The following is a 27,203-nucleotide window of genomic DNA, read 5'->3' on the forward strand; positions in this document are numbered from 1 at the left end:
CGCTGTCCTGTTTTTTCTTTGACTCTGTAAGGTATTAAACAGGAATAACACTGAAAGGCAGTAGACTACACGTGTTGATTCAGAGCAGACATCCTGACTTTGATGTTGACGGTAGCTTCCCACTGTAAACACAATGAAACCACCTGTCACCTCCTCATTAATTCATATTCACAGCTAATTTGCAGTGATTGCCCCTGGCCCTTGCACTCTAGCTTCACATGTAAAAGTTTTGTCCTTCCACTAACAAGCTTGAGCTGATTATTAGATTAAAGGTTACTGAATCAACAAAGCTCCTTCAAAACAGTAGAAATCTACAGGATGCTGGGACTTAAGAGAAGAGACATCTTACACCCTGACAGAGACAGATTGGTAGTTTACACCAAGAGAGTAATTAATCTAAGCCCAGCCCTTTCCTGGAATTATCCCTCAAATTCCAAAACATCAGCATGTGACTTTTAATGACCCACATGAGTGATATTCAGTGAAATTTGTATTTACACCTCATAGTCACACATACTGTATATAATTTCATAATTATGAACAGATTTGCGGAAGAGCATACACCCCTGTTATGGTCAGCTCCTATGGCAGGTCTCCTCATTTGCCTCCTAGAGTGATTCCTCCACCTACTGGCCAAGCACTAAAAATGGTTATTTTAAGACAAACAAAAATTGCTCACTTGGTATATTTTAAAACTAGACTATCAGACAGCACATCATAACGAAACTAATGAGCTTTTGTATATTTCAATGATCCTCACGAGAAAGTCTACATATAGCACAAGAAATGGTGAATAACCTCATAAGCCAATTAATTTTTTTCTAGCATGTGGACTCATTAAGATTCCTGCCTGTTCGACCACCCCAGTAATTAGCTACTGGAGCGAGGAGTGGCCTGTAGTGAGACTTAATGACAGAGTGCTCTCTTTCTAATTACAGCTTACGTCACTCTCTTGCAGCAATTAGCTCCTGTTTTAAAGGATTTTTAACAACGCTGAATTTGTAATTAGATAATGTTCTCTTTGTTAGGGGGGAGAGATCTTATTTATGCAGTTTTAATGAATTCTGACTGTTTTTTTTATGTAGATGCAGCTCTTATGATAGTGAGGCTCTCTGTCTGTATAACCAAATGAAACAAAGACAAATTTGTACAAATTAATGTTGGAGCCAGCTAATTCATTTTGTCTTTAGGCAGCAACATTTTGGCGCTTGAATGTTACTCATAAAACAGTGGGACCTGACCTAATTTTATAGAAATTTTAATAACCCAAGATTAAGTGATATGTGATTGATATGGCTATTTATTTATTATTTTGGTAAGATTCAGAACTCAGAGCATTTGTATTTGGTTTTAGCGCTCTGTGGGATAAGTGTGCACATTTCATCATCTATCTATGGCTGTCTGTGCCAATCTATGCACATGAAGTCATCATCCCTAAAATACAGGCTTCGTCACAGGCTTTAACATCCACTCCCTGTGCTCATACACGCACAAGTCCCTCCCTGTGGCGGACTGCTGGGCAGGTTTTACATCATCAGCCAACCCTTTATTTGACCGTGTTTGATTAATTAAGTCATTGCTCTCTGCTGGTCAAGATTTGATTTCCAACTCAAGGTTGCTGACACGCTTCAGATTCATAAGTGACAAAACAGTGAAGGTCGGGTTAAGAAGGGTGTGTCTTTTTTGGTAAACTTGTATTTGATGCTGTAAGTTCATTTTTATTTGAGTGTTAATTCCTGGTAATTTCAATTTCCTACAATTTAATAGCCTTTATTATAGAATAAAAGAGTAATCCCAGAAAATGGCATGATGTCCGACACAAAAACAAGAAAATCAGTCCTTCTTAGGCACCAACAGTCAAGAAGAGGAAATTTACACCTGACACTTAAATGTAGTAAAAGAGAGGCAAGATCTTTGTTATACAGTGTTTTCTGTTGTAAATTGTTGTAAATTTAAATCTCTTAGTGGTAATTACCAGAACCTTTGCAAACCAGTTGATACTTAGCAGGATTTTTTTCAGCATGGAAAACAAGGAGCTGCACTGAGTTTCAATGTTTAGCCCAACGTCACTTTAGCATGTACGGTATATAGGAAGGCAGGTGGACAGCCTGCACTACTAATTGAGTCACAGCAATTTCACCAAAAGCCACTACAGAATGAGTTGTTGCTAAAATCTGATGCTGAGCAAGTCATCATGTTCATCAAGCTTGTGAAGTCCTTTAGCCAGTTGACACACCAAGATAGTGTATTTGATACAAAGTACAAGTAGCATCTAAGACTAATAAAAAATCGTAATTAAAGCACGTTTTCTAAAGCACAAACAGACACACCTTCATCTCTACATAACCCCATGGAAAGATGTTGCATCGTCAGCTCATAAGGTAATTACTGATAGACAACTTTGGAGCATTTTTTTGTTTGTTTTATTAAACATCTTGTTTAATCAAATTATGTATAAATCTAAGTTTAGTTTGGGCTTCTGTCTGCCTAAGGCCACAATTTATAGACATGCAGCAAGAGTGGATAAGAAAATGATCAAGCTTAAAAGTTTGTTTCTTCTGATTGTGGTTTTAGTCCTGGAATCAGTGGCCTTAATGCAAAAAATAATAATGAATTATCTTCGAGCACAATTCTGAATTGTTCTTTTCTATTATCTATCATGGTCCTTCATTCTTATGGTTCCTCTCCATTGAATGGCTTAGTAATGATAAAAAAAACCTATATGTCCATCCTATATTCACACTTTATTCTTGTTAGGAGCCCATCCAAACTGTGAAGGTCATCAGTGCATCACAGAGCCAACACAGATTGACAGACAACCATACCCATTCTTCCTATGGTAATTTAAAATGTCAAATTAACCAAATATGCATGTCTGTGGACTATGAGAGTTCAATTCATACAGACACTGGGAAAACATGCAAACTCCTCACAGACACTTCCAAGCTGAGATTTGAAACAAAAAACATTTTGCTTTATAGCAAGGGTGCTACAACACCTTTGGTTCACTTAATTTAAAGAGTGACATGTCTGTCAAGACAATGACAAACAGTCATTGTCATTATTAGGAAGCAGTTTCAGCCTCACTTCCTCTCTGGATTTGGAAGTAGTCTCACCATAAGCAGGATTTGTCTCGTACATTCCGCTGTTGTTCAGCAAAAAGGAGTGTTATAAAACTTTTAAAGGCTTCCTGGGAAAGGTTCCTAAAGTGAGCATTATAAATATTTGTACGAAGAGCCAAAAAACAAATTATGCTGATTATCACAGTGGAGGGTATCAGATCCAGTAAATTGTCAAATTTTTTGTTAGCTGCTCAAGATTGTCCTTCCCAGAGTTGATTTTATTAGCTTCCAGTAAATTTTTAGATTTAGCAGCTCTGACTGGACACATTTTGCTGCCCAGTTACCACTCTGTGAATTAAGTGGACACCAGCCAATGTCCAGGAGAAACTTACTGTGGACTTGCTGTAGCTTTACACTTGATTAAAAGCCAGGGCAGCTATGTAGAGGCCAGATTCGAAGCATGAGCGAATGTGAGAAAAGCTTAAAAACATTTACCAAGATCATTTCTGTCAACTTTTCATTTATTTCTTAAGAAATAATATTTCATATATAAAAGACCCTGTTGTTTGAAAACATACTAAAGTTTGACCAAATATTGACAAGTTTTACAAGTATAAGTTACAAGTTCTGACAATGAACAGAAAGCCAGATATTACATTTGTTTAACTTTAGGCTTTACTTGAATTTCATGGAACACGAAGCATGATGAAATTGTGCTGTGGGACATTCTCCTTTCATCCTGAATATGTTGTTTATCTTTACTTTTTAGGGAATAAATAGTATGACAGGAACAACTGTGATCTTTGTTGAGTCAACATTTTGTCACCCCTCTACCACTCCTAATCTCCCTGTGTGTGAGAAAGAGTATTGGTGGTCACACACATGAACGGAATGTTTTCATTTAGGGCTGCTGCAATCACATAACGTGCCCACAAGTGACCTGAGAATGTGTCCGGTTGCACACATACAGACATAGACACACACGCCTGCACTCAGACCTTCAACCATGCACTCAAAAAGCATTTTCAGCTGTTGCAAAGTACATTTAAATTCATTTTGCATAATGGGCCAGTTACAGGGCCTGTTAAGTTATAACCTATAAATCAATTTAAGATATAGATCTTATTTATATGAAAATATTGGTTGCATTAACTTAAATATACCATTGTGTATGAGTACAAGTATGAGGTCATCTATTTTTTTTAACCTGATGCACATCCCAAAGGTCACTCATTCATTAAACAATAATTCCAGTCCACAAGTATATTATGGGATATACTGATCATACTAGCCACACAGTTGTTCTGTTTATTCCAACCAAGCACTGTTGGTGCAGCCAGAATCCCAAAAGGTGTCACTTCCTGTGTGCTGCGTAGATTTTCCCTGGAAGGTCCTCACAAAGTGCTTGAAAGAGCACATTTGCGTTGACTTTGACCATTTGGAAACAAATTAATTTCTGTGATGAAGGAGTTTGAATATTCAGTTTAAAATGCCCATTGTATAATTCATAGTGATTAGTAGTTGTAGAGGTCTCCTACAGGAAATGGACTTTGCTTTTCCTGTCTCCGTGAACACTCCTTTCTCCCTTGGAGTGGACCCAACAGTGGAAAGTGAAAGAAAAACACATTTAGCCACAAAGCCCATTGTGCTCACCAACCAGACAGTTTTTTTCCCATAATTGTGTATCACGATATTCACTCACAGTCACTCCTCTAAACTGAAATACAATGAAACGACTTATTTTTTGTATGTGGTGTAGGCAGCATTTATCATAAAAATGCACATATTTTCAGTTGTTTTCAATTATATATTATTATTATTAAATTATTTTTTTTAAAAAAGGCTCAAGACTTATCTTTTTAATCAGGCTTTTATTTGATTTTATTGATTTTCTTTATTCCTTTTAATCAAACTTTTATCATATTTAATTTTTGTTCTATATTATTTTAATTATATGTTTTAAACTCCATGTTTTAGTAAGACGTTTTAACTTGATGTTGTAGTTATATGTTTTAAACTCCATGTTTTAGTAAGACGTTTTAACTTCATGTTGTAGTTACATGTTTTAACTCCATGTTTTAGTTAGACAATTTAACTATATGAGCTGAAAAGCTTTTTATCTATTTTGTTCATTTTACACCTTTCTTATTGTACTGTTTTAGTCTTTCAGTTTTTAGCTCCAGTGTTTCCTCGTGGGGGCCTACCACACTGGGAACTGCTGTTCTGTGGACTGCTCAGGCCCGGGTGGCTGGAGGACTCTGCACCTTGGTGTGGGGCCTCTTGTCTGCCCAGGTCGGGACTGTCTCTGTGGCAGCGCTCCCTGTGGTCGTGGACCGGGAGCCCTCTCAGTGTGGTCGGACTCCCAAGGTGGCTTTTTCCTTGCCTTAGATGTGGGTGCCCGGCCATGTCTCTGTCTGATAGGTGCAGTGGGTCTGAGCTTGTGTGTGTGTGTGTGTGTGCGTGTGTCTGTGTCTCTCTGGGTATTTATGGAGGTGGGTGGGTTGGTATGTTCTATCATTGTCGTTTTTAGCCTCTGTGAGGCACTTTGTGTTGCTTTTGAAGTATGAAAGGTGCCATATAAATAAAATATGATTTGATTAGTTATTATTGTTTTCAATAATAACTCATGCTCTTATTAATTTCCAATGACAAATGCATTCCCAAGAAGACAATCAGAAGCAAAAAGTACACAAAAATGTGGAGTTGAGTTTGAGAATAGCAGATTGAACTCAGAAGCTCATAGGGATAATCTCACTTTTCATAATACCTTTTCTGAATGTTGACATTTTTTTCTTTTACTAGCTTTCCACATTACCTCCCCTCCTCATCTCTGAGGTATCCGTCTGCACATGTTCTGCTCATAAACATTAAGAGGCACCTGCCTTACTTCTGGTCATAACATCCTTAACCTCCCGGCTTCCACTTGGCAGCATGGCCTTCTACTCTCCCACTCCTCCGGTCTACTTCCCACCTTCAGCTACTTCAGATTACACAAAAAAACATGACATCTGCTGAGAAAGAATGTCTGTCTGCTCCTGTGTTCCCGATTAAGCCTCCCTAAGGCACCCACAGTGGTTTAGCTGGCAAAAGGATATTTCCTTGCTTCTGGCTCTGTGTCTGTTTTGTGTCTTTCTTTCTGAACATCATGTGGACTATAGCAGGATTTTTATTTACCTCATTCTCTGTTTCCTGTTTCTGGTTGCACAGATCATGCAACAAATGAGTGACCATCGCTATGACAAACTGACAGTGCCGGATGACCTTGCTGCCAACTGCATCTACATGAACCTGCCCAACAAGGGACATGTGCTTTTGCACTGTACAGCAGAGGAGTTTCCAGAGAGTGTAAAGGTAATGCTCAGCTCATTTCTCATCCACACTTTGAAACTTTGTCTCAAACACACAATTAAACAGTCATCCACAATCCTGAGGTTACACCTATGAAAGGAAGGAAGGACCATCATCAGGAGAATCAGACTGGTTTGGTGGCTTGTATTTAAAGAACACTCATCTTTGTTGCACTTCATCCTGTCCAGACCTCAGAGAAAAACAACTGGCATGGAAACACTGCATAAGCTGCATGGTTATTTTACACAGACCACAGCAGGCAAACGACTGTTCTTTTGTTTTTCACTCTTTTTCCTAACAAAGAAACCTGCACTTTGATATGAAATTACCCTTTTGTAGAGACATTTCAGACAAGACTATAACCAAGAACACAAAAGTTGTTCCAAATAGATTGAAAAACAGCTATAGCAAACAATGGGCCAAACATTGAAAGAGAGGTGATTTGTATTGATATATTCAAAACTCAAATAGAATTATGATTTTAGTCCAGACCTACTAAATTTTAGATTTAGTAGATTTTTTGTAATGTAATGTTTTACAAAGTGCAGCCTATTTTAGTTCAGCCATGTCATGTCTAATTGCCATAGAAAATATACAAGCTCTTAATAATTTGTGTTATGATGATAAATCCACTGTTCCCTCCTAGCTCCAAGCAATATACAAAGACAAACAAAATTATTAGCCACAGCTGGTAAATGTCACAGAAAACTTGACAGCTTCAGTACCAACATTTCTGTAAAGAATGATCAGAGCTAACAGGTAATAAACATAAACCCTAACCCTAACCCTTCATCAATTTAACACCATCACAACTTCAGTGCAAAATAAGTATTGAGGATTTCTCAATGTAAAAACATGCAGGTAAAGCATTTGTTAAACTGTAAGAAATAATATATAACAGCATGCACTAGACATATGCGCTCTTGAATGTATGTATTGTATGTTAAAGCATGCATATTAAACTACTTATATTTTTTGTCCATAACACATACTTTCAGCAGTAGCTTGACTTGAATGATGTGTTATTGTCTCAGTTTGTCTGCTGGGGTTTGGACAGGCTGAGCAGTAGCTGTGTTATTCTGATGGTTTGGGGTAACTCCACATCGCAACAAGTCAAAAGGGTTCTCACAGGATTAAGATTGGCAACGTACAATCTGCAGAGACAGTGCTCAGACCTCAAAATGTACTCTGTGGTTAAAACCCCAACACCCGCCAGCTATTTTTAGAAGGAAGAATTCACAAAATTATGCATCTTTGGACTTAAATCCACAGAGAAGTCTCAGTTTTCTTGGAAGATTAAGTGAGGGAATTCAATTGGACCATGATGAAAACTATTTCTGTATATTGTGCCCTGTGGTTTGGGAGCACATTTTAACAGGACATTTGCAGCAGTTGTTGAGAATTGTATGTTTATTCCATGAATCTGTTCCTTTATGTGGTTCAAACTCACCAGGAATTAGCCTGGAGCTTGGATTTGGTATTCAAGCCAGTGTCACTTAAAAAAAGGAGAAAATATATTAATAACATAAGACAAACAATAAAACAGGTGGGATTATTTTATCAGAGCTGAATGTCTTAAACACTGAGTATGGAGGTGGTACATGTTTCCCAAGGGAAATTGTTACTTGTTTCTCCTGTGAGATGTAAAGATTTGTCATTGTAATTACTGAAACGGTCTGCAAAACATCTGCAGCTTTCTGCATCCAAACACTGTCTACCCTAACCTCCGGTCTATTTTTAGTTGCTCATGAAGTTACATAAGAGTTCTACATTAACAAAGGCAGGGGGTCATGGGAGAGGACTGGTGGGGTCGGAGGGGCGGAGATGGGGTCTCTTTAATGGTTAATAGTGGCGACGGCTCTGGAGGGCTCTGTTTGTAGATACAGAAACTGAGTAGACAAAAGGTCCAGTAAAGTATGGCAGTCTCTACTGTGTGCAACCATGTCAACCTGACCCAACATATAAATCTCAACTGCAGTAATGAGGACTTAGCTGGAGATTATAAAAAAAGAGAGAGCGAGAGACTCTTTGGAATCAGAGGTGCTATAAACAGCAGGGAATTTACTGATGCTGTGTTTGGAAAATTATGTGAAAGCTCGACCTTCCCTGATTTACCCCCCTGATTATAAGGTCTAAACTTAAGACTGCCTTTTAGTAGCAGTAATTCTTGGTTCGTTCATCACTTTGGTCCAAACAGAAGAATGTAAACAACTATTGATGCCTCTCAGAGGAGAAATCTCTCTGACTTTAATGACCTAAAATTTCCCCATTATTGAATTGTATTTTATTTTTTTCACCCTGAAACTATTGAAAATGTGTCAAAATAGTCCTGGTCATTCCTCTGACTAAGAAAATCTCACTTTTTATTTATTTATTGTTCACACTGACCTTTGCAATTTCAGTGAGATGTCTCAACTGCTGTACTGAATGTAAGTAGTTCCTTAAAGACATAGTGTGTTGAATTTAGCAACACAAAGCACTGCCTATCCCTTTCACTACCCTCCAAATGGTTCAGTGATTAGTTGTATTAGTCAAAGAGATGCAGCAGCAGGGATACTGTATTGTGATTGGTGATTAGGGTTGAGTGGAAATTACGGCTGTTCAATACTGCAAAATGAAAAAAATACAGGGATTATGAAGATATATATGAGTGAAATAAAAGAAAGATCTAATCACCCCTTAACTATAAGGTAATTTTAAAGGGAAAGTTGTTGCACTGAAAACAAAAGCTTTTTAATAAAGGAGAAAAATATGTTTTTCAACTTTTTGTTGTTACAATACATCTTTATTTAAACTTGAATGTGATGCTATTGGTGTCAGCTCAGCAATCCGAAAAGCAGGTGAGTTGTGACCACTATTAGGATTTTATGGGGGGAATTTTGTAGAAAAATGCACTTGCTTTATGATCCCTATATCACAACTGTATTAATCATATCTTCATAGATGTTTTCCGTTCAGCCGAAGAAGCAACAAGATGCTACTTTTGCTTTCACTCGAGTTTAGAGTTTCGAAATGTAAGATCACATTCGCAGCCAGATGTACAAATATACAAAATCTAATTTTAAATACAAATTTCTCACCAGTTGTTGAATATAAAACAAAAACGTATTCATTGTTATTTGCATTGCGATAAGGAACTCTCAAATTCCTGGTAAGTGCTGACAGCCTGAATCTACAATTTACAAATCTTAAACAGTAAAGTTACCATGCCACAATAGACAATCAATGCTCATCTTGAACATGTTAAGCAGTACTTGTAAATTATGTCAGGAAAATTATGTTGAAATTGGCATGTAGCTCACCATTGGCAAGGCTTTAGACTCTTGTATTCAACGCAGACAGCAGTTATGGACAGGTCAACACATACAGATTCCCACCTTGTGATTATTCTGCAGATTTGTTGCTATGAAAATCAGCATTCACACCAGAATTTCCTGTGAAAGAATAGTGTTGGAGAAAGGATGCGCCATCGTCTCAATTATTTAGAGAGAGCACTGATTTTAGTACTGTGTTACATGATTTGTCTTGATCAGAGAAGGATAAAGAGTTCAGTATTTCAATGTGGTGGTGGTGGTAGGCATGTCATCTGCATCACCAGAGGCTTCATCAGCCATATTGCATCATGACATATAAATGTGTTTAGTTGGTCCCTCCAGCTTTGCTTTAAGGCCTCACTCAATATCACAGTGGGGTTGAAGTAAGAGCTTAAAGAGAAAAATATCTTGGTTTGGAAGAGCAGTAGGAAAACAGTGGTTTTCTTCTGGAAAATGTCCACAGGGTGACACACTACTTTACAAGGGTCTTTTGAGAATGTCGTAATTGTTCTCACTCCCATCTCTGCTTTTTAGTTTTTTTTATTTCTTTGAGATTTTGCTGAGAGACAAGGAAATCTTTGCTTGTTCTTGAGCTTCACATTTTGTCTCTCTGCATGGCTTTATGTTGCACAAAGATTTTAGGTTGATGAGTAGAGTCTCCCTTCAGTATAATCACCATATATATACTTTTATATACTTTTCCTGATTGGTGGATTATAGTGTTAGTAAGTCCTTTACTCAGATTTAAAAAAAAAACAACAACCTGAAACTGCACTGAGAAAATACTCTACAGTACTTGAAGAATAAAGTATGTTGATATTATTAGCAAAATGTACCTGAAGTATGTAAACTGGTCACTAATCCCATTGTCCCAATGTATTAACATTACTACTAAATTGTACTTGTTGTCCCTTCTTTCCTGTCCTCTCACACCCCTGCTGGTCGAGGCAGATGTTCACTCTTCCTGATTCTGGTTCTGCCAGAGGTTTCTTCCTGTTAAAAGGAAGTTTTTTCTTTCCAGTTGCCTCGTGCATGCTCAGGAGCATGCGACAGGGAGTTTCGATGCAATTTGTTGGTTTCCTTAGCTAGACAGCCTTCTTTTTTAAATTGGCTTTGTATAAATTGGATTCATTTGGGATTTAATTCATTGGATTTGATTATATTATGATTGTATTACAGTGAATCGGATTGTGATTGGCTTATAGTATCTTTGAAGTGCCCTATAGTGTGCAACATAAATTAAATTACATTTAGATTAAAATGATGTGTATGTGGTAACTGTAACTGTTTGAGGTTGGTGTGTGTGGGATTTATTGCCAAACACAGTATAATGATATATCTATGTTTTTCATTAATGTAGAATGATATGAATATATGAACTATGTATTTTTGTTACTTTTACAAGACCCACTTACATATTGCTACAGTGTAGATTCTCCTTCATGGAATCTGTGTTGCACTGCAATACTTCTATGTAGCTCATTAGTTATCTTGTTAGCTTTTTGCATCCTTAGTCGCCCCCCATAGTTTCTTATACATGCCTTATACAAAAGTACTTTATACTGTCTTGCAGTCTAAAGCAATACATAATTTCTGCTTCTATGCTGTAACACTGTTGAATTCCTCAGACATAGTTTTATATTAGATAAATACGAAAAGGCAGTATGTAAGCTTCTCCACTGACACTCTTGTCTGCGGATCTTGTAGGTGTTTGAGAAGTTGAAGGACCACATTCTAATCCCTGTGTCCAACCTGGAGAAGGTCAAAGTGGATGGAGCTCTCACGTGCTGCTCTGTACTCATCAACAAGAAGGCAAACATCTGAACGTGCTCACCAGTGGTCTTTCAATGTATGGTACCTAAGTAGAGCTTGTACTGTACCTGATTGCCATGGATTTCTCGGTTGAACAAAGCTATCCCAGTTCTTAGAGAAGAGATAGACCCATTTGATGTTGCTTTGGGGAAAATAATATAGTAAAATACAGGGAGCCATCAGGTCTCCCTTTTCGCTCCAATACACTGAAAATGCATTAAAACTTCTTAAAGTCTGTGAATAGTTCGGCTTATATACACTATAGTTTAATGTTAACCATGTCTTTAGAGAGCTGGGATTGTAAATTAGAATTAGTCACATTTTGCCCTGATTTGGAAATGTATTTAATCTGTTAAAACTACCAGACAAAAGAACAAGTTTTAAGGTTTGATACATTTTCCTTTGTGATGTCCAATGTCAGTATTTCTTTTCCTTTTTTTGGTGATGATTTAAGGTTTCTTCTTCTGGATCATAAGACGATCAGATCACGTGCCATGCTAAGTTTCATCCTTAAACCTGTGGAGCATTTAGGGCTTCTTATTTTGACCAATCTTTGACTACTGTCCAATGTTTACAACCCTTACAGAGAACCACACAGAAGAGAGCACTGGGCTAACAGAACCAGTTGGATATGTGTGGTAAATGGTTACGTTGCCATTGGAAAGTGCTGTCTTACTGCAGATTTATACATGACAGGGAAACAAAAAAAGTGCATACAGTTGATTTATATTGTTTACATGCACCATTTAACTGTGATTCAATATTTTTTGTGTATGCTTGCTTCTGTAATTTAAGAGAAACTAATTTTTCCAGAACTGTATTTTGGTACAATGTAGGGAACTGCTAAGTATATGGGTGTAAAATATAAAAGACGGTTGCTCACCAGCCATATTTTTCATTTAATTTCAGAATTTAATTTTAAAAACCACCATGTATTTGTGTATAAAATTGGATATGTAGCTATAAACATCCATCAACTTCTCAGTTCTTAAAAAGCTTGAAAATTCCAGTATGATCACAGTTTGGTATGATTACTCTTTGCTTCCTTTAAGTTTGAGGCAGTATTACATTTCTTGACTTTTTTTTTGTCTGATCCTTAATACTGTATCTTCCACCAGCTAGAGAAGCAAACAGCGACTTATTAAGTGAAGCTACAAGAACCAGCAATGGTTTCAGTGGTCTTAAACTTTGGAAAAACTGGGAAAGACTTATCATGCTGTAGCAACCCTGCCGAGTTGGTAAATGTATGTTTTTAAGTAAAAAGATAAACTCAGCTTTCATTTACTCCAGCATAACTCATTTGCTTCTGTTAATCCTTGGTGCCTCTGTGGAAAATCAATGATTTAACTCCTGCTGAATGGCTTTGAAGTCACTGTAGTTGCCCCTCACATCATTGATTCTGACTGTGTTATTGATTTAATTGATTTTTCCTCCACTGTTAACATATGTATGTTTCCAAAAATCTAATAGGACCAAATATGAATGCAGTCAGAGTTTACACTCAGCATGCAGAACGAGCTAACAACTCCTGTTTGGTGTGTTTCCATTTGGAGTTTGAAATATGCTGTCCCATTTTAGAGGCCTTATTGCTGTTGTCAGCTAATTTGTGTTTGAGGCCTGTAGACATGACAAAATAAAAAATGTAAACCTGTATCACAATACACTCTGTACCATACAGGTTTAAAGTCCATCACATCTGAAATTATGTTAGTTTTCAGTGTGATTGTAAGTGAAAGTTGAGGAAATTACGTCAGGAGGTGACTCAAACTCCCTCCGTAGACATTAGTGTATGGGCAAGTGGGCAGTGATGAAACATGGAAAGAATTCACGTCGGGAGGAGAGGCTTGTACACCAGTAAACACTGACTCTTTTAAATTTAATTTTTCTCTTGCCTTTCCTACTCTCAACACTCACTTTCTCCCACCCTTGCCTATTGCCTCATGGACAACTCTGGGCTAATTTATGGCCATGATATCATACAGTCTGGCAAGCACTGTAGATGTGATGACCTACCGTTAAAAAGTGTGAGAGCAGTATATTTTACAGAAGGCGGCTGGCTGAATGTGGGGTTATGGCATACAATAGTTGCAGAGCCAGTTCAGATTCTCATGCAGAGGGAGGACCTGTCTGATTGTACTGCACCATGTTGGCCATTGAGTTAAATAGAAAATTATACCCTTTTATTTGAAATGTACCAATCTTTTGTCAGTGTTCTGAGTCTCCCTTAATTTGTATCGAAAAGATTAATGTTCTAACAAAACATTTGATACTTGTTTAACTCTGGGAGGGCAAAACTGTTAGCAACTGTTCCTACACAATGTCTTAACTTTAGGTCTCTTATTGATTGTCCTTTTAATGCCTTCAATCAGGGCCATGATGTTGTAATTGCTCCATCTCAGGTCTCTTGGTTAGTGTATACTTAGTTTTAGATCTATTTTCTGTGGATTTTTGTCAATTTAGATTAAATCTGATGATTGTTATTGTCTTTACCCATGTCCTTTCTTCCTAATTTTGCCTTTCAGCTTCTGACAATGAATTTATTCATTAAACCTATCAAGGATGACATGGCATACATTCTAAAGCCTCAAAGTGTGAAGATGTGTTAAAATACTTCCCTAAACAGAAATCTAAATGTCCCATCATTGGTTTTGTATACTGGTTGTTGTATTTAAAGGACTCATGTGAAACACAGCTCTAGTTGTTAATCTTTACTACCACCTAGTGACACCAAAAGTGTAAGACATGAGAATTAAGCTTATGAATGCCAAAGGAACGAGTAGCTGTTTGCTTTGAGGTAAGAGAAGAAACATGTTAAAGTCTGTTTCAAATGTTTAAGGGGCCTCCTTCGTTGTGTATTTATGTGTACCCAGCAAGGTCTGAATGGTTGAGTGATTTCAGAACAGGCAACCAGAGAAAATAAGCTTACATATATATTGCCAATAATACAAACAAAATTCAAACTTCATTTATGATGTAATGCATAATGAAAAACATGGGAAAAAAATCTGTGATTAATACTTGGCTGCACCTCATTTCTGAGTGAGATGCAAGTTCCTCATAAATATGTACAGTATAAATCTAAGAACTGAGTTTAATTGTATACATTCATAAACACAAACTCACAAAACAGTCATAAAGCTGTTCACTTAGAGGAAAACACAGATTTGTTCAAATTTGAGAGTAACTTCCATTAAAATGCTACATATAAAGAATGTACAAACTGACGGGACTTGAGATGTCATTCTAATCACTTCATGATACACACAGTAAGCATGAACGTTGTGCTCTGGTTCAACTTATTTCCTATTGTGCTCAGTATTTGGTTAGAAGCTAAACGTGTTTGCAAAACAACTCTGAAGAACAGAAAATCTGCATCTGAAACAGCAGTGACACAGACACACTACATAAGCATATAGGTAAGTACACCCATAAATGGGACAACTCCTGTGAATTAGTTCATACAGGCAACTTGAGCTGCTCTGCTGCCTCCCATGTGATCTCCACATGCCACTTATCAAATACACCCCTCCAATCTATTTAAACTGCAAAGCTCTCTACCTAATGCTTGCTTTCGCTTATGCTGCTGCCCTTTAACACAGCACACTGCCTGCTTTTCAGCCCCTCCACCACCCCAGCATCCCATACTTGTAGGCTCTTGGGCAAAAGACACTCCATCCATTTTCTATACCTGCTTAATCCAGCGGCTGGGTTACAGGGGAGCTGGAGCCTATCCCAGCGGTCATCGGGCAAGAGGCGGAGTACACCCTGGACAGGTCGCCAGTCCATCACAGGGCCACACAGAGACAAACAAGACAAACAACCACACACATGCTCACACTCACTCCTAAGGACAATTTTAGAGTCATCAATTAACCTAACATGCATGTTTTTGGATGGTGGGAGGAAGCTGGAGTACCCGGAGAAACTTAATACAATATTTAAAAAAAAGGATAATACATATGAAATACCCACATCAAATGAATTCCACTTCTCCTTTGCTGAAGCTAAATATTGTGTTAATGCAAAGGGTTCAGTAAAAAAAGCACATTAAGTCTGCACCACTGGAGAAAAAGTGTACTGGTTTTATCATGTTTTTAGCGATAGGGAAGGTTGGTATAAAGGTTTTCTGGAACCTTTCTTGCATGGATCTTACGGTTGTGTCTGTCTTTAGGCTCAATCATAAGTAAGTAGCAATGGTTAGTAAAGTCATTGTCTGAGCAAGGTTTGATACAAGATGAGCCATCAGTGCAGGTACAGTTACAAGTCTGGAGGAGCTCATCGCCTACCTTTGGATCGTTCTCTCTTACCAGCTCACACACATAACTGTTTTCTTCAAGGCAAAGCATGACAATTTCTTTATTCAGAGTCACATAATCTGGAAAGACTTCAGTCCCAGGACTCCCGTCCACATTTTCCCCACTGGAGAAGCTTCCATCAGATGACAGGAGTTCAAATGATTCTTCTGATGGTTCCCCCAATCCTGGAACCTCATCTTCAGATATGATCTCCACCACAGAGGAAGATGTTTCTTCAAGGGTCTGCTTTGCAGTTACAGGAGGATCCTGTATTATAGGTAATTTAGTAATTAAATTAAAATACCTGCTGACTGATTTTGTCTAATGGGTTGAAATGTACTTATATGTATTGTAGAGTGATGGTGCATGTGTGGTTTTGCTGAGTTATGTGGTTGAATAACTTGCCCATTTCTGCCTGCTGATCTCTGTCAGAAAGCCTTGTAGAACTTTTTCAAGGTTGGGCACTGGTGGCCAAAAATACTGCTTGAGTTTACTGGAAAATACACAAAATAAACATTAAAACATAGCTTGATTAGGACAAAAAGTAGAAGATTTGTTCAACAACTTTCAGTCACTGCTGAAATGCCACCAATTTGAAATCATTTCAAGGAACTGAAATATGAGAAAACTGAAAAAAGGAGTGCTGTAGTTAAATATATACATTTAAAGAAATTGTGCAACGGTGGCTATTTTTCACAAGTGTCTACATTTTACATGAGAAGGAAAAAATCCTACCTGCGTTTGATGTAAAGAAGGGTGATGGCTATCATTGGCATGGAAACAAGGATACCCCACGTAGACAACATGCCTGAGGAGGTCAATTGAAAAGGATTAAGGTATGTGTAATACTGTACTATACTTCTTAATATGAATAGTATAAGAAAAATCATTATTTTTTAATGTGTCACAGAACAGCCATAGATGTTGCATACTTTTGATTATACAGCCAGAATAAAATGAACAGGAGGTTTTGTTTTGTTTTTCCCACTAAACAAATGGGATGATAAATAATAAGTGATTGATTTACTGACTGCCTGATTGATTCTTATTTGGAGCTTACCTATGTCAGATGGCGTGTCACCAGTGAGCACATCTGACCAGTCACTCCAGTTGCCTGAGTAAATGGTCCCAGTAGGTTTAGCTCTGATCTTAACACTGAACTGGCTACCTGCTGGAACCTGCACACATGTATCAGTTTCAGGACCCTTTATTATCTGGGAATAGAGATTAAATGATAAGATTAGGAAACGATTCACCTCTTTCACATTTCTCATAACATTCGCATTTGCCTTGAAACACATCAATGTGTCCTTGCAATACATTGTTCAGATATAATTGATTTACATTTTCTTAAATGTACTTCATTACACACGCTAATGAATTTTCACATAACATTAGTTTTCAATGTTGAAAAACCAGCATTTAATGTAATGAATGATCTGTTTCAAGAATTGAAAACTTGAAAAAAAATTATTCCTCCCAATGTTTTACTTTGGCATTACCTGGTGGTCAAAGGTGGAATTACACCATGACAGCAGTGACACTGGTTTGGTCAACAATCGGATAAGAATGTTATTTATCTTTCTCCTTATACAGACATTAAAATAAAATTCAACAGAAAATATTTTCAGCATATTGAAATAAAAATCCAAGTCTAGTCCCAAGATGCCGACAGAAAGAAAAAATAATAAAAAATGAAAAAGGAACAATTAAAAAAAATTGTTTTTTGTTAGTGCTTCTGAGATAAAGATACAAATCCATTTCAAGGAGAGTAAAGGCACAGGGCTTAGATATTAGAAGGCTTGTATAGTTACTGGTGCAGAGTTGACACACTGCTTCCCCCATACAGATTCAGGTTATATTTCTATATGCAGCAGTGGACTGTATGGAGTAACAATGATTTTCCAAGGTACCTCATGAGATTATACTGATCGTGGTGGCATGATGGTTTCTTGCCGTCTGAGAGTTTGAAGGTCACATGCATCCAAAAGAAGTTTCAAACCTCGGCCTCTTAAGAGTTTCACCACACTGAAACTTTTCACAATAGTATTTTGCAATTTTGCACTGAGGAATGTAAATGTTCAGTGGTTTTATGATAGAGGTTGAAACAAAGTGGTGTCAAACTTCATCAGAGAAGCATTCTTGACCCAACGTTGCTTGAACAGGACAAAGTCCTCCTTTTATACACAATCCTGAGACCCTAACCAGTAACCGATTAATCTGCTGATTGTATAATCTTCTGGAATAGTGTTACTTGCATATTGTTGAATTTTTTGCTTTCTTTCTTTGCTTCTTTCTTAACTTTTTTTAGCGTGATACTTGTATTGATTTAGATTGAAATCCTCCACCCACTTCTCCTGCACTCCTGTAGTCAGCAGTGAACCATGGCCATTTTCAGCGTAATGTCAACAGATGAAGACCAGATGATCTTTATGTTCCTGCTGTATGATCCCATAGGCACAGAACCTTTGGTGCCATAAATTGTTTACCTATGCACATGCACAACTCAGATTGGATGTTCTAAAGTAATGGAAGCACAACTTTTGCTGTCAAGAAATTCTACGCAAATAAAAAAAAATGCCCCTGAAAATGATTCTACATTAATTCCAATAGATTGTTACTCACTGACAGTAATTTTAAGCATTTTTTTTATATTCTTTTTTTGTTTTATAGAACAGCTACTTTGTCAGCAACTTACACTCCAGTATTCACCTCCTTTGATCTGAATGCCAACTTCATACTGCATATGAGCTGACAGAGATGGAAGAGGGGCTTCCCATTCTAAGCACAACTTGTCTTCCCTCAGCACTCTTCTCAGATCACCTGGTGGGGATGTTTTGACTGGAAAGCAAAAAAGAACACAACATTCATGACAACACAAAGCCATGAAACTTTCTCTTAGGCTTCCTTAAGACAAAAGGTACTCTAATAATACTACATAGGTTCTTAGGGACTACACCAACTGAAAAATGTCCACGTTAAACACTGTAGGCAAGCTTAACAACTGCCAAATTTATCATTGAAATTCAAACTTTAATCATATAGATACTTAGAAAAAAATGTTGATCTTTGTGTGCCATGTGCAGTTATGAAGCCGTTTCATGAAGTGTAAATAAAAATAGATATTTCATAAATTATCTAACCACTAAAGTAAGTGCTGCAACTAGAAATGTGATCGGTGTCTGATTGTTTGCAAGATTTCACAAAAAAACACAAGGTTACATTCCATTAAACTTTGGGTTCTTGGGCGAAACTACAACCTACTAACTCTGGCAGATCACTATTGTCAACATATAGCTGACTCTGGCATTATGCACAATTACAACTGATGAACGACGGCCACTGAGGACAAAAACTGTAAACTGTGCAGTCAGAGTTTTAAACAGGTTAGACATGTAAAAAGAAGTAGAAGAAAGAGGAAATAGAACATCACTCACTCAAGTCCTTGAGCATAAACTCTTTAGAAAAGAAGATTCTGTCAGTTAGTGCTGAAGCGCTGCTGAGCTTGACCTTGAATTTTTTTAACTCTCCTCCATGAAAATAACACATGTCAGTGATGTTCCCAGTAGCCAGACACTCGGTCCACTCTCTGCAAGGGTTGCATTATTGTCACATCAAATATCAGCAAGTCAAAATGATTTTTAGAATTACAAATGTGAATAGCCATTCAAAATAAATGATTTGCACTGAATTTGCACACAAGCTAGACTAATACAATAAAAGTGGTACAAAGACAATACATCAAATATAAAAATGAGAAATGTGGTGAGATTATTTTGATTATTTTGCCAGAAATGATGAAATAACACACCTTTTTCAGTTTAAATGACTCACACAAAGAGAGGGATATACTCAAAGTCCATATAGGTCAGATTTCACTGTTATAAGGGAGCTATTTCATGGTAAACAAGCAGGTTTCAGTTTTGACTTTGGCTCAGCTAGTTTGAGAATGAAATTATGCTGCTCTGATGTGACACTCAATAGTTTTCTAAGGTCATGCATTACACTTTTATACTTAATTTGCTACATGAATGTGAAGCAATCCAAAGCTGTTCCTACCAGAGAGCAGTCTGTCGTTTTCAGCATGGTTTTATCTGAGCATACAAGTCCTGTGTTGTGGTAGCCAATCAGGGCACACATTAGTGAATGTAATTCCCTGCCACATCAGGCTGCAATGACGCATCAGTGTCATTGACCACATTGATTATGTAATCTAGTTGATTTGCTTAGCATACTTTAACATATTGTGCTGTTTACATCCATCACCACCAAATCTTCCAAAAGTGTGGTAAATGTTTATCACAGAGACCAGAGAAAATTGAGTTCTGCACTCCTTGCAGTAAGCCTGTAGCACAACTGCAGTGCAGAAACAGCAGCACAAGTATTTATCACAGCAAGTTATGTTTGATTGTTGGTTGGTATCATTGTTGTCATTTCATAATTTTTGGATGGATGGATTTTTTGGTAAAGTTACTGCTTTCTATCGGCTTTGCAAGTTGTAGGCAGTTTGTTTAAGCCTGTGGTTGGTGATAGATTTTTATTTAGTTTCCAATTGTCGCCTTCAACAATACAGAAAACAAGTTAACAGGCATAAAGCATTTATTGTCCCATCCCATCTCACAACAATGCTCCAGCTTTTTTTCTGATAAATACATATATACTAACAAATTAAGTTGATGAAACCAAACATGACATTTCTTGGGTTTATATGGTTTGTAATGATGTAGAAAGTCAAAGTAAATTTTTATTTTTTGTCCACATTTTCTTTTTGTCCAAACTCTGGAGTTGGTTTTATTTTCTCAGTGAAATCAAAACATGTAATTGGATAAAACTTTTGAACATAACTGTACTAATTTCTGTTGTGACATTTTGTTTTAATGTGTACTTTATTTCATCCCTGAATAAAAAATAAATTTGGCCAGAAAGAAGAGAAAATACCAACAAAAAACATTTCAGAACTACATTTAATCAGTAATGTAAAGTTTGTGTGTTTTATGTTACCTGAGATCCATCTTGTAGAAAAGTTTGCACTTATTTTCTATTCGATATCGGTGCCCATTCCAGTGACAGGTGACATTATGCAGGTCAGGGGTATAGCATATTAGTGAGATATCATCTGAAAAGAAACGGTTACTAAAGTCTTGCACTTAAGGAATCAGATGTTATTTTAAACATGATGTTTTTCTCCATCATTTGTTCTAAGCCATTCATTTAATTTGTCTTCACTTAAGCAAACCTGTACTTTCGGGAACTGCAGCTTGGACAGGTTGTGACCAGGCACTCCAGTGCCCTGTGTCTGTATGAGAACATTTGACAGCGACCTGAACTTCAACCTCCTCGCCTGGTGTCAGGAAGAGCTCATGGCCAACCTTCTTTGTCTGAAATCAGAAGACTTTTAAATTATAAATCGGGTTTTTTCAATTTCTTGATTTTCAATTTGATTTTTTTTTCTTTTTCCTTCTTTAAAAATACAAGTTACCAGATAAACATAGATGAACCCCTGAACATGTGATTGTTTATCTACCATATGTAGCTCACAGAAACTTTGATTTTTGACAGTCAAATTCTGAGGTCTTCAGGTCAGGCACAAGTCCCACTAGATACATTGTGTCACTGCATCAAACAGATCAGTGTGTGGATGCAAAACAATTTTCTCCAGCTAACTCAGACAAAACTGAAATCATCGTCTGTGACCCACAGAAACAAAGAGAAAGTGTTATCAGTCACCTTGAGACTCTCTCACTAAAACCTAATAATCAAGTTTGAAATCTAGGGGTAATATTGGACTTGGACCTGAACTTTAACAGCCACATTAAATCAATAACATCAGCAGATTTTTACCATATAAAAAACATTGCCAGAATCAAAGGAATAGTGTCTAAATCATAGAAAGACAAATCCATGTGTTTGTCTCCAGTAGGTTAGACTACTGTAATGGCCTGCTCACTGGGCTCTCTAAACGGGCTGTAAGACATCTGCAGTACATCCAGAATGCTGCTGCTCGAATCCTGACTAGAACAAGGAAATACGACCATATTAGTCCAGCTCTCAGGTCTCTGCACTGGCTTCCTGTCGCTCAGAGAACAGACTTTAAAACAGTTCTGCCTGTGTACAAGTCTCCTCATGGTCTAGTGCCAAAGTACATCTCTGACATGTTAGAGCCATATGAACCAACTCGGACTGTGAGAACCTCAGGGAGGGGTCTCCTGCTGGTGCCCAGAGTCAGGACTTAACAAGGTGAGGCTGCGTTTCAGTTTTATGCTCCTAAAATCTTCCAGAAGATGTGAGACTGGCCTCAATTCTGACAATGTTTAAATCAAGGCTGAAAACCGTTCTGCTTAGCAGTGCATCTGACCACTGAAAGTATTTTATCTGCACTCTTAACTTTTAATTTAATTGATTAGTGATTATTTTTTATGGAATGATTTTATTTGCCTTGTTGTGATGTTATGTAGCTGTAAAGCACTTTGAATTACCTTGTGTGTGAATTGTGCTCTACAAATAAACTTTCCTTGCCTTGCCTTACTAAACGTTTGCTCCAAAATTGAAGAAAAATTGGTTCAGACAGATGTCTATGTCCAAAAATCTGTATAGATAAACAGACTAACCCTAAAATGCCTCCTGACAAGGCAGTTGTAGTGCAGAAGCCTAAAAATATGTTCTTGCTTGTATAGTAAAAATCTGAATATCACAACCACCCGTGTGCCATTTAAAAGCAGAAGTTCATTACATTTATAACCAAAGTGTCTATGTGACTTCTTTCCTCAACAGCCTTTTCAGTCATATGTTGGCAAGTAAAGTTTATCAAGTAAAACGTTATTGTTTTATTCTTGTACTTTTCTGAAAGTCTCATATATTATTCTAATTTTAGGGCTTGGGAATCAAAGCATAAATGAGACATGAGGGACAAAAGAATTATCACACCACTGCCTCTGCTGGAAATATCAGTCTCAACATTTTCTAAAAATGTCTCTGTGCTTGAATTCGAAGTAAAGTGGACTGATTGAATAGAGGAGGATACCTCTTCTGTCTTGTTGTGAAGAGACCCGGAGGAGTATCGAATTCTATATTGTTTATTGGGTTCCATATATGTCATGTATTTTGTTTGCCATGAAACCTGCAGTTGTCCAACGTTGCCATTTGGGTTTAAAGACACATCGAAGGGAGGATCCAAAAGATCTACAGACAGAAAGATTAAAACATTAAACAGACAGCCAGACAGTTTAATTTAATTTTTCCTTATGGGAAAATGATCCCACTATAGACACAACATAGTCTGGATGATCTACAAACCTCCTTCCAGCTTACTGGAATACTTACAAACAGTTAGAATTGCTTTTAAAATGGTTGTTTTCTATTTAGCTCATTTGACTCTTCCTTTTCACCTTGCACTTTAAACAAGGTTGTAGACAGAGATGCAAGCATAGAAAGCTTTTTTTAAATAGCATTTTCTTCCTCATATGACCCACATGGAAAAAAAGAAAATATAGAAAATTGAAAATGTGTAACCCTAAATACAAACATACAAGAAGTAATATTTGCTTTAGGATTTAAATTATGCTAATTTGTGAATTTAGAAATAAGGACATAGGGATCGGAAATAATGGAGACTGACAAATAAAATGTAAAATCCACAATTTTTGCAAATCCATCCATTTTCTATACGTGCCTAATTCAGTTTACGGTTGAAGGGGGCTGGAGCCTATCCCAGCTGCCATTGAGTGAAGGGAGGGGTACAACCTGGACAGGTCACCATTCCATCACATTATCAACAACCACATTTGCCCCTAGTGACAATTTAGAATTACCTAATTCACCGAACATGTTTTTTGGACAGTGGGAAGAAACCTAGAGAATCCCCGCACAGGAAGAGAATGCAAACCTTTAGCTGTGAGGTGACAATGTTAACTGCCTCTCCACCTTACAGCCCAATTTTTGCAAATATTTTATAATTCTTTTTCCTTGAGAAACTTCTGTGAATACAACATTTTTATTTATATTGTGTCATGTTTTTTTCCATGCTTCTTTTCCTTCTATCAACATTCTTCGATATGGAAGCAGATATTGTAAAAATAATGTCTTACAATGATCCTCCACACAGACAGTCCGTTTGAAGACACTGGTGTTGTTGGTGCGTTCCAACACTTCGATGTTTGTATCTGTAAATAATCTAACATCTTGGCTGGGAAAAGAGCAGATGTGCAGGAAAGCTCCCTCTTCTGTTCTCTGGACAGACATTTCACACTTCTTTGAAGGCTTGCTTCATTACAAAAAGCGATGGACACAAGAGACATTAATCAGTAAAACTTTCATACAGATACTTTCATAGTGGTAAAAAAAGTTCAATGTCTTGAGTCTAATAACTTCCTTCTAGACCTTTGATCTTATATGCACTTGAGTGGACAAGTCACAGCTTTGATTACAGATTGCACCCGGTATCTCAGTATAACTTTAAAACATTAGTCAGGTTTACCAATCCTGCCCCTCAGGCCCCACTGCCCTGCATGTTTTACATGTTTACCTGCTCTGACACACCTGATTTAGATTAATGGATAATCAGCTCTTCACCAAACTCAGCTGAAGCCTGATAATTTCATAGTCCTTTGAAACAGCTGTGTTATAGCAGGGAAACATGCAAAGGTATAAAAATCAGCTTTCTCAGAAAGTACATCACAGTTGCATTATTGTGTAAAAACATACTTTTCAAGTTCATAGAGAAAATCATAAGTTGTGTTGTCCATGGTCTCAAAGAAGCAGATGAAATCCTCTTCTGTGCGAGTGAAGCACTTAGGATTCTCCTCATCCTTTAAAAGCAAAACTTCTGCTCCAGAAATGACAAACAAAATAGTTCATGAGTCACACCAACAAGGGTTTTTTATTTTAATTGAAACTTATCCAAGCATGGTGTTGATCTGGTATTTTGTAGAAGTTGGGAGATTATAAGATTTTTCTGTTGATTAAAACCAAATTGCCATTTTGTGGGGAAAGCACTGCAGTAGTACAGAACCTAATGGCACAGTTAAGTTGTAGCTGCTACAAGATAATAACTTGTTTAATAAATTACATGTTTTTCTCTCATGATTTAAAATTAAATCAGCTTATTTATATAGAGTACTAAACCGCATCAAGTATTGATCAAATACACCATAATATCCAGCCCAAGGCAAACAATGAAGCAATTAAAGAAAAATTAAAATGGAACTTAAAGGCAACCTGCACCATTAAAACACAACTATTTATAGGCAGATATTTTTGTAAACAGTTTGGGTTTTCTGAAAATTTTGTATCTTGCAGTTAATTGTTGGTATTCATTAGCAAAAGAAACTAAAAACAAGCTGTTACAGTAATAGGAGTCAATGTATTTCAAACTCTACTTCAGTGTTACAAAATAAATCATCCTAAAGTCGTACCTTCCTTAGACAGATGACTGACAGTTCCAGTTTTGCAATGTATTCCAGGCATGAAGCCAACCTGTATCCACAAGTTAATAAGGAGCATCCTCCACTTACAGAGCAAATTCATGGTAAATTATTCCAAACCACCATGCCACTGTAACTAACACATGCATGTGTATGTTGTCTGCTATGCCTAGCTTTGAATTGGGTGGGATGAACAGTGCAGAGGGTCGGGCCAATGTGAGAAGCTGTGCTTCAAGCAGGAAGTGAGCTTTGTTCACAGTGAAAGTTGGCACCAAAAAGGGTATTTTGGGAGGAGTGATTTGACATAAACGATAAATGTTTTACTTTTCTTTCTTTCTTCCTTATTTTTCTTTTCTTATAGTAAACTGCAAACTGTAAATTGCAACATTAATTTTCTTAATTCAGAACATTTATTATCATATTTTTATATCAAGTCTATATAGACAAACCGATAACTAAAAAAGTCATTATCACAGATTTCAGAAAATGTACAACTGACGAAAACTCAGTACATATGACGTGAGGTGCTTCACAAGCTTAAAGTTTACCTGCGTTCACAGTCAGAGGATCCATTCTTAATCTTTTAGAGTTTACAGACTCACACAAAAGTACTTGTACCCTGAAAAGAATGGAGAAAAAAAATGAACTCACCCAAGCACCAAACAGTGTGCGCGCTGATTAACCACATCCTGGCACTGCACTTCGGCAATCCATCAGCATAGCTTATTTCTCAGTTGTATGTCAACTGATTGATGTTTTCATGATATTATCATCCTTCTGCAAGATCGATCCAATTCCTATGCATTAATGATGATTAAGATGATATTTCCTGAGTAACCCATTTTATCTGACTATCCATGCTAATACATTAGCTATTATATCGAAAAAAGCAGCCACTACCCATTCACTCAGTTGTTCATATACTAATACTCATAGTACTTTAATGCCCAGTGCCTCAACACCTGCTGCCAACGTACAGCTGCCTCTGTACAACATAAAGTATTTACTATGTTGCTCACAACATCAATACCAAGGATTTTTTTCAGATCAACCCTGGCTATTATACCTCAACTCTGACCCCATGTTTTTCTTTCAACCCTTTGCCTTTCATGCCACACTTACCTGTACAACTGACATTCTGCATTCTGTTTAGTTTAATTCACAGTATTTAACCCATATAATAATTTTTCATCTTTAGGCTTCACTACCTTTCTTATGAGAGCGTAATTTAGTCAGTCTAAGATACTGTTTAATAACAATAATTGAAAAAGGAGTCTGAGAAAAGTGAAGCTTATTTATCTACAAAATTATGCCAAACTGTTAAACTCTTAACACAATTCCATTGTTCTCACTCAAATATGATTCTAAACCACAGTTTTGCAAAACTCTACAAAATACAAAACCCTGATACTCAGTTCTCACTTATTCTCACTTATTTTACACCAGTGCAAACTCAGTTGGACAATCTGTTTAATCATGTGTCAGTGTATAGAAAAGCCTCTGGAAACTTATACAGATGTTAGGCAAGACGATGAAACAGCAAGAAGGCAGAGGAAGTGGAAGATCGAGCGGAAGCTTAGCAGGCGGTGGAGGTCATCTAGGATGAGGATGAGAGATGAAAACAAAAGAGAGCAAATATTTCTTGTGAAATATGTGCAACTTTGGTGGACCATGTAATGATCATTTGTGGTCAAACCATGACTGAAGTTGGGAAGCAATTCTAGACAAATTTGAGTGGCTTTATAGTAGCCTTAGTTATCTGGGCCTTTAGAGAAGAGAATAGGTTAGTAGCTCTGGCGATATAGTATGTTTTTTGTCTCACATGTATGTAGCATTAGAGTAAAATGTGTATAATCCTATAAAATGTTGCCATACTCTCCACAGAACAGAAAGACAGCCAGCAAGAGTTGTCCGGGGCCAGAAATTCCCAGATAAGCAAGAGATCACCGTCAT

At 37.1% G+C, this 27,203-nt stretch overlaps 3 protein-coding genes across 4 annotated transcripts in view; 1 reads left to right on the forward strand and 2 right to left on the reverse strand.

The window, feature by feature from the left end:
- Positions 1 to 14,025, forward strand: part of ddah1 (dimethylarginine dimethylaminohydrolase 1) — an 83,016-nt gene extending 68,991 nt beyond the window's left edge. For both annotated transcript variants that reach the window (XM_072389060.1, XM_072389059.1), the window contains 2 exons: positions 6,270 to 6,413; positions 11,432 to 14,025. In XM_072389060.1, the coding sequence (XP_072245161.1) occupies positions 6,270 to 6,413; positions 11,432 to 11,548 (261 nt within the window). In that variant the 3' untranslated portion in view covers positions 11,549 to 14,025. The remainder of the gene's footprint in view (positions 1 to 6,269; positions 6,414 to 11,431) is intronic.
- The window catches only part of tie1 (tyrosine kinase with immunoglobulin-like and EGF-like domains 1), a 169,250-nt gene that overhangs the window by 120,319 nt on the left and 21,728 nt on the right, over positions 1 to 27,203 (reverse strand). The window lies entirely within an intron of this gene.
- mpl (MPL proto-oncogene, thrombopoietin receptor) lies at positions 14,494 to 25,411 on the reverse strand. The gene is made up of 12 exons (XM_072389061.1): positions 25,242 to 25,411; positions 24,532 to 24,652; positions 23,916 to 24,091; positions 22,853 to 23,010; positions 21,068 to 21,209; positions 20,833 to 20,947; positions 19,269 to 19,420; positions 18,530 to 18,672; positions 16,892 to 17,045; positions 16,567 to 16,639; positions 16,237 to 16,324; positions 14,494 to 16,098 (listed from the first exon to the last, which is right to left on the reverse strand). The coding sequence occupies exons 1-12, from the start codon at positions 25,351 to 25,353 to the stop codon at positions 15,631 to 15,633; spliced, it is 1,902 nt and encodes a 633-aa protein (XP_072245162.1). The 5' UTR covers positions 25,354 to 25,411; the 3' UTR covers positions 14,494 to 15,630.

This window comes from Leuresthes tenuis, unplaced genomic scaffold, assembly GCF_036924035.1.
Source record: "Leuresthes tenuis unplaced genomic scaffold, fLeuTen1.0.hap1 SCAF_7, whole genome shotgun sequence".
Taxonomy (NCBI): domain Eukaryota; kingdom Metazoa; phylum Chordata; class Actinopteri; order Atheriniformes; family Atherinopsidae; genus Leuresthes; species Leuresthes tenuis.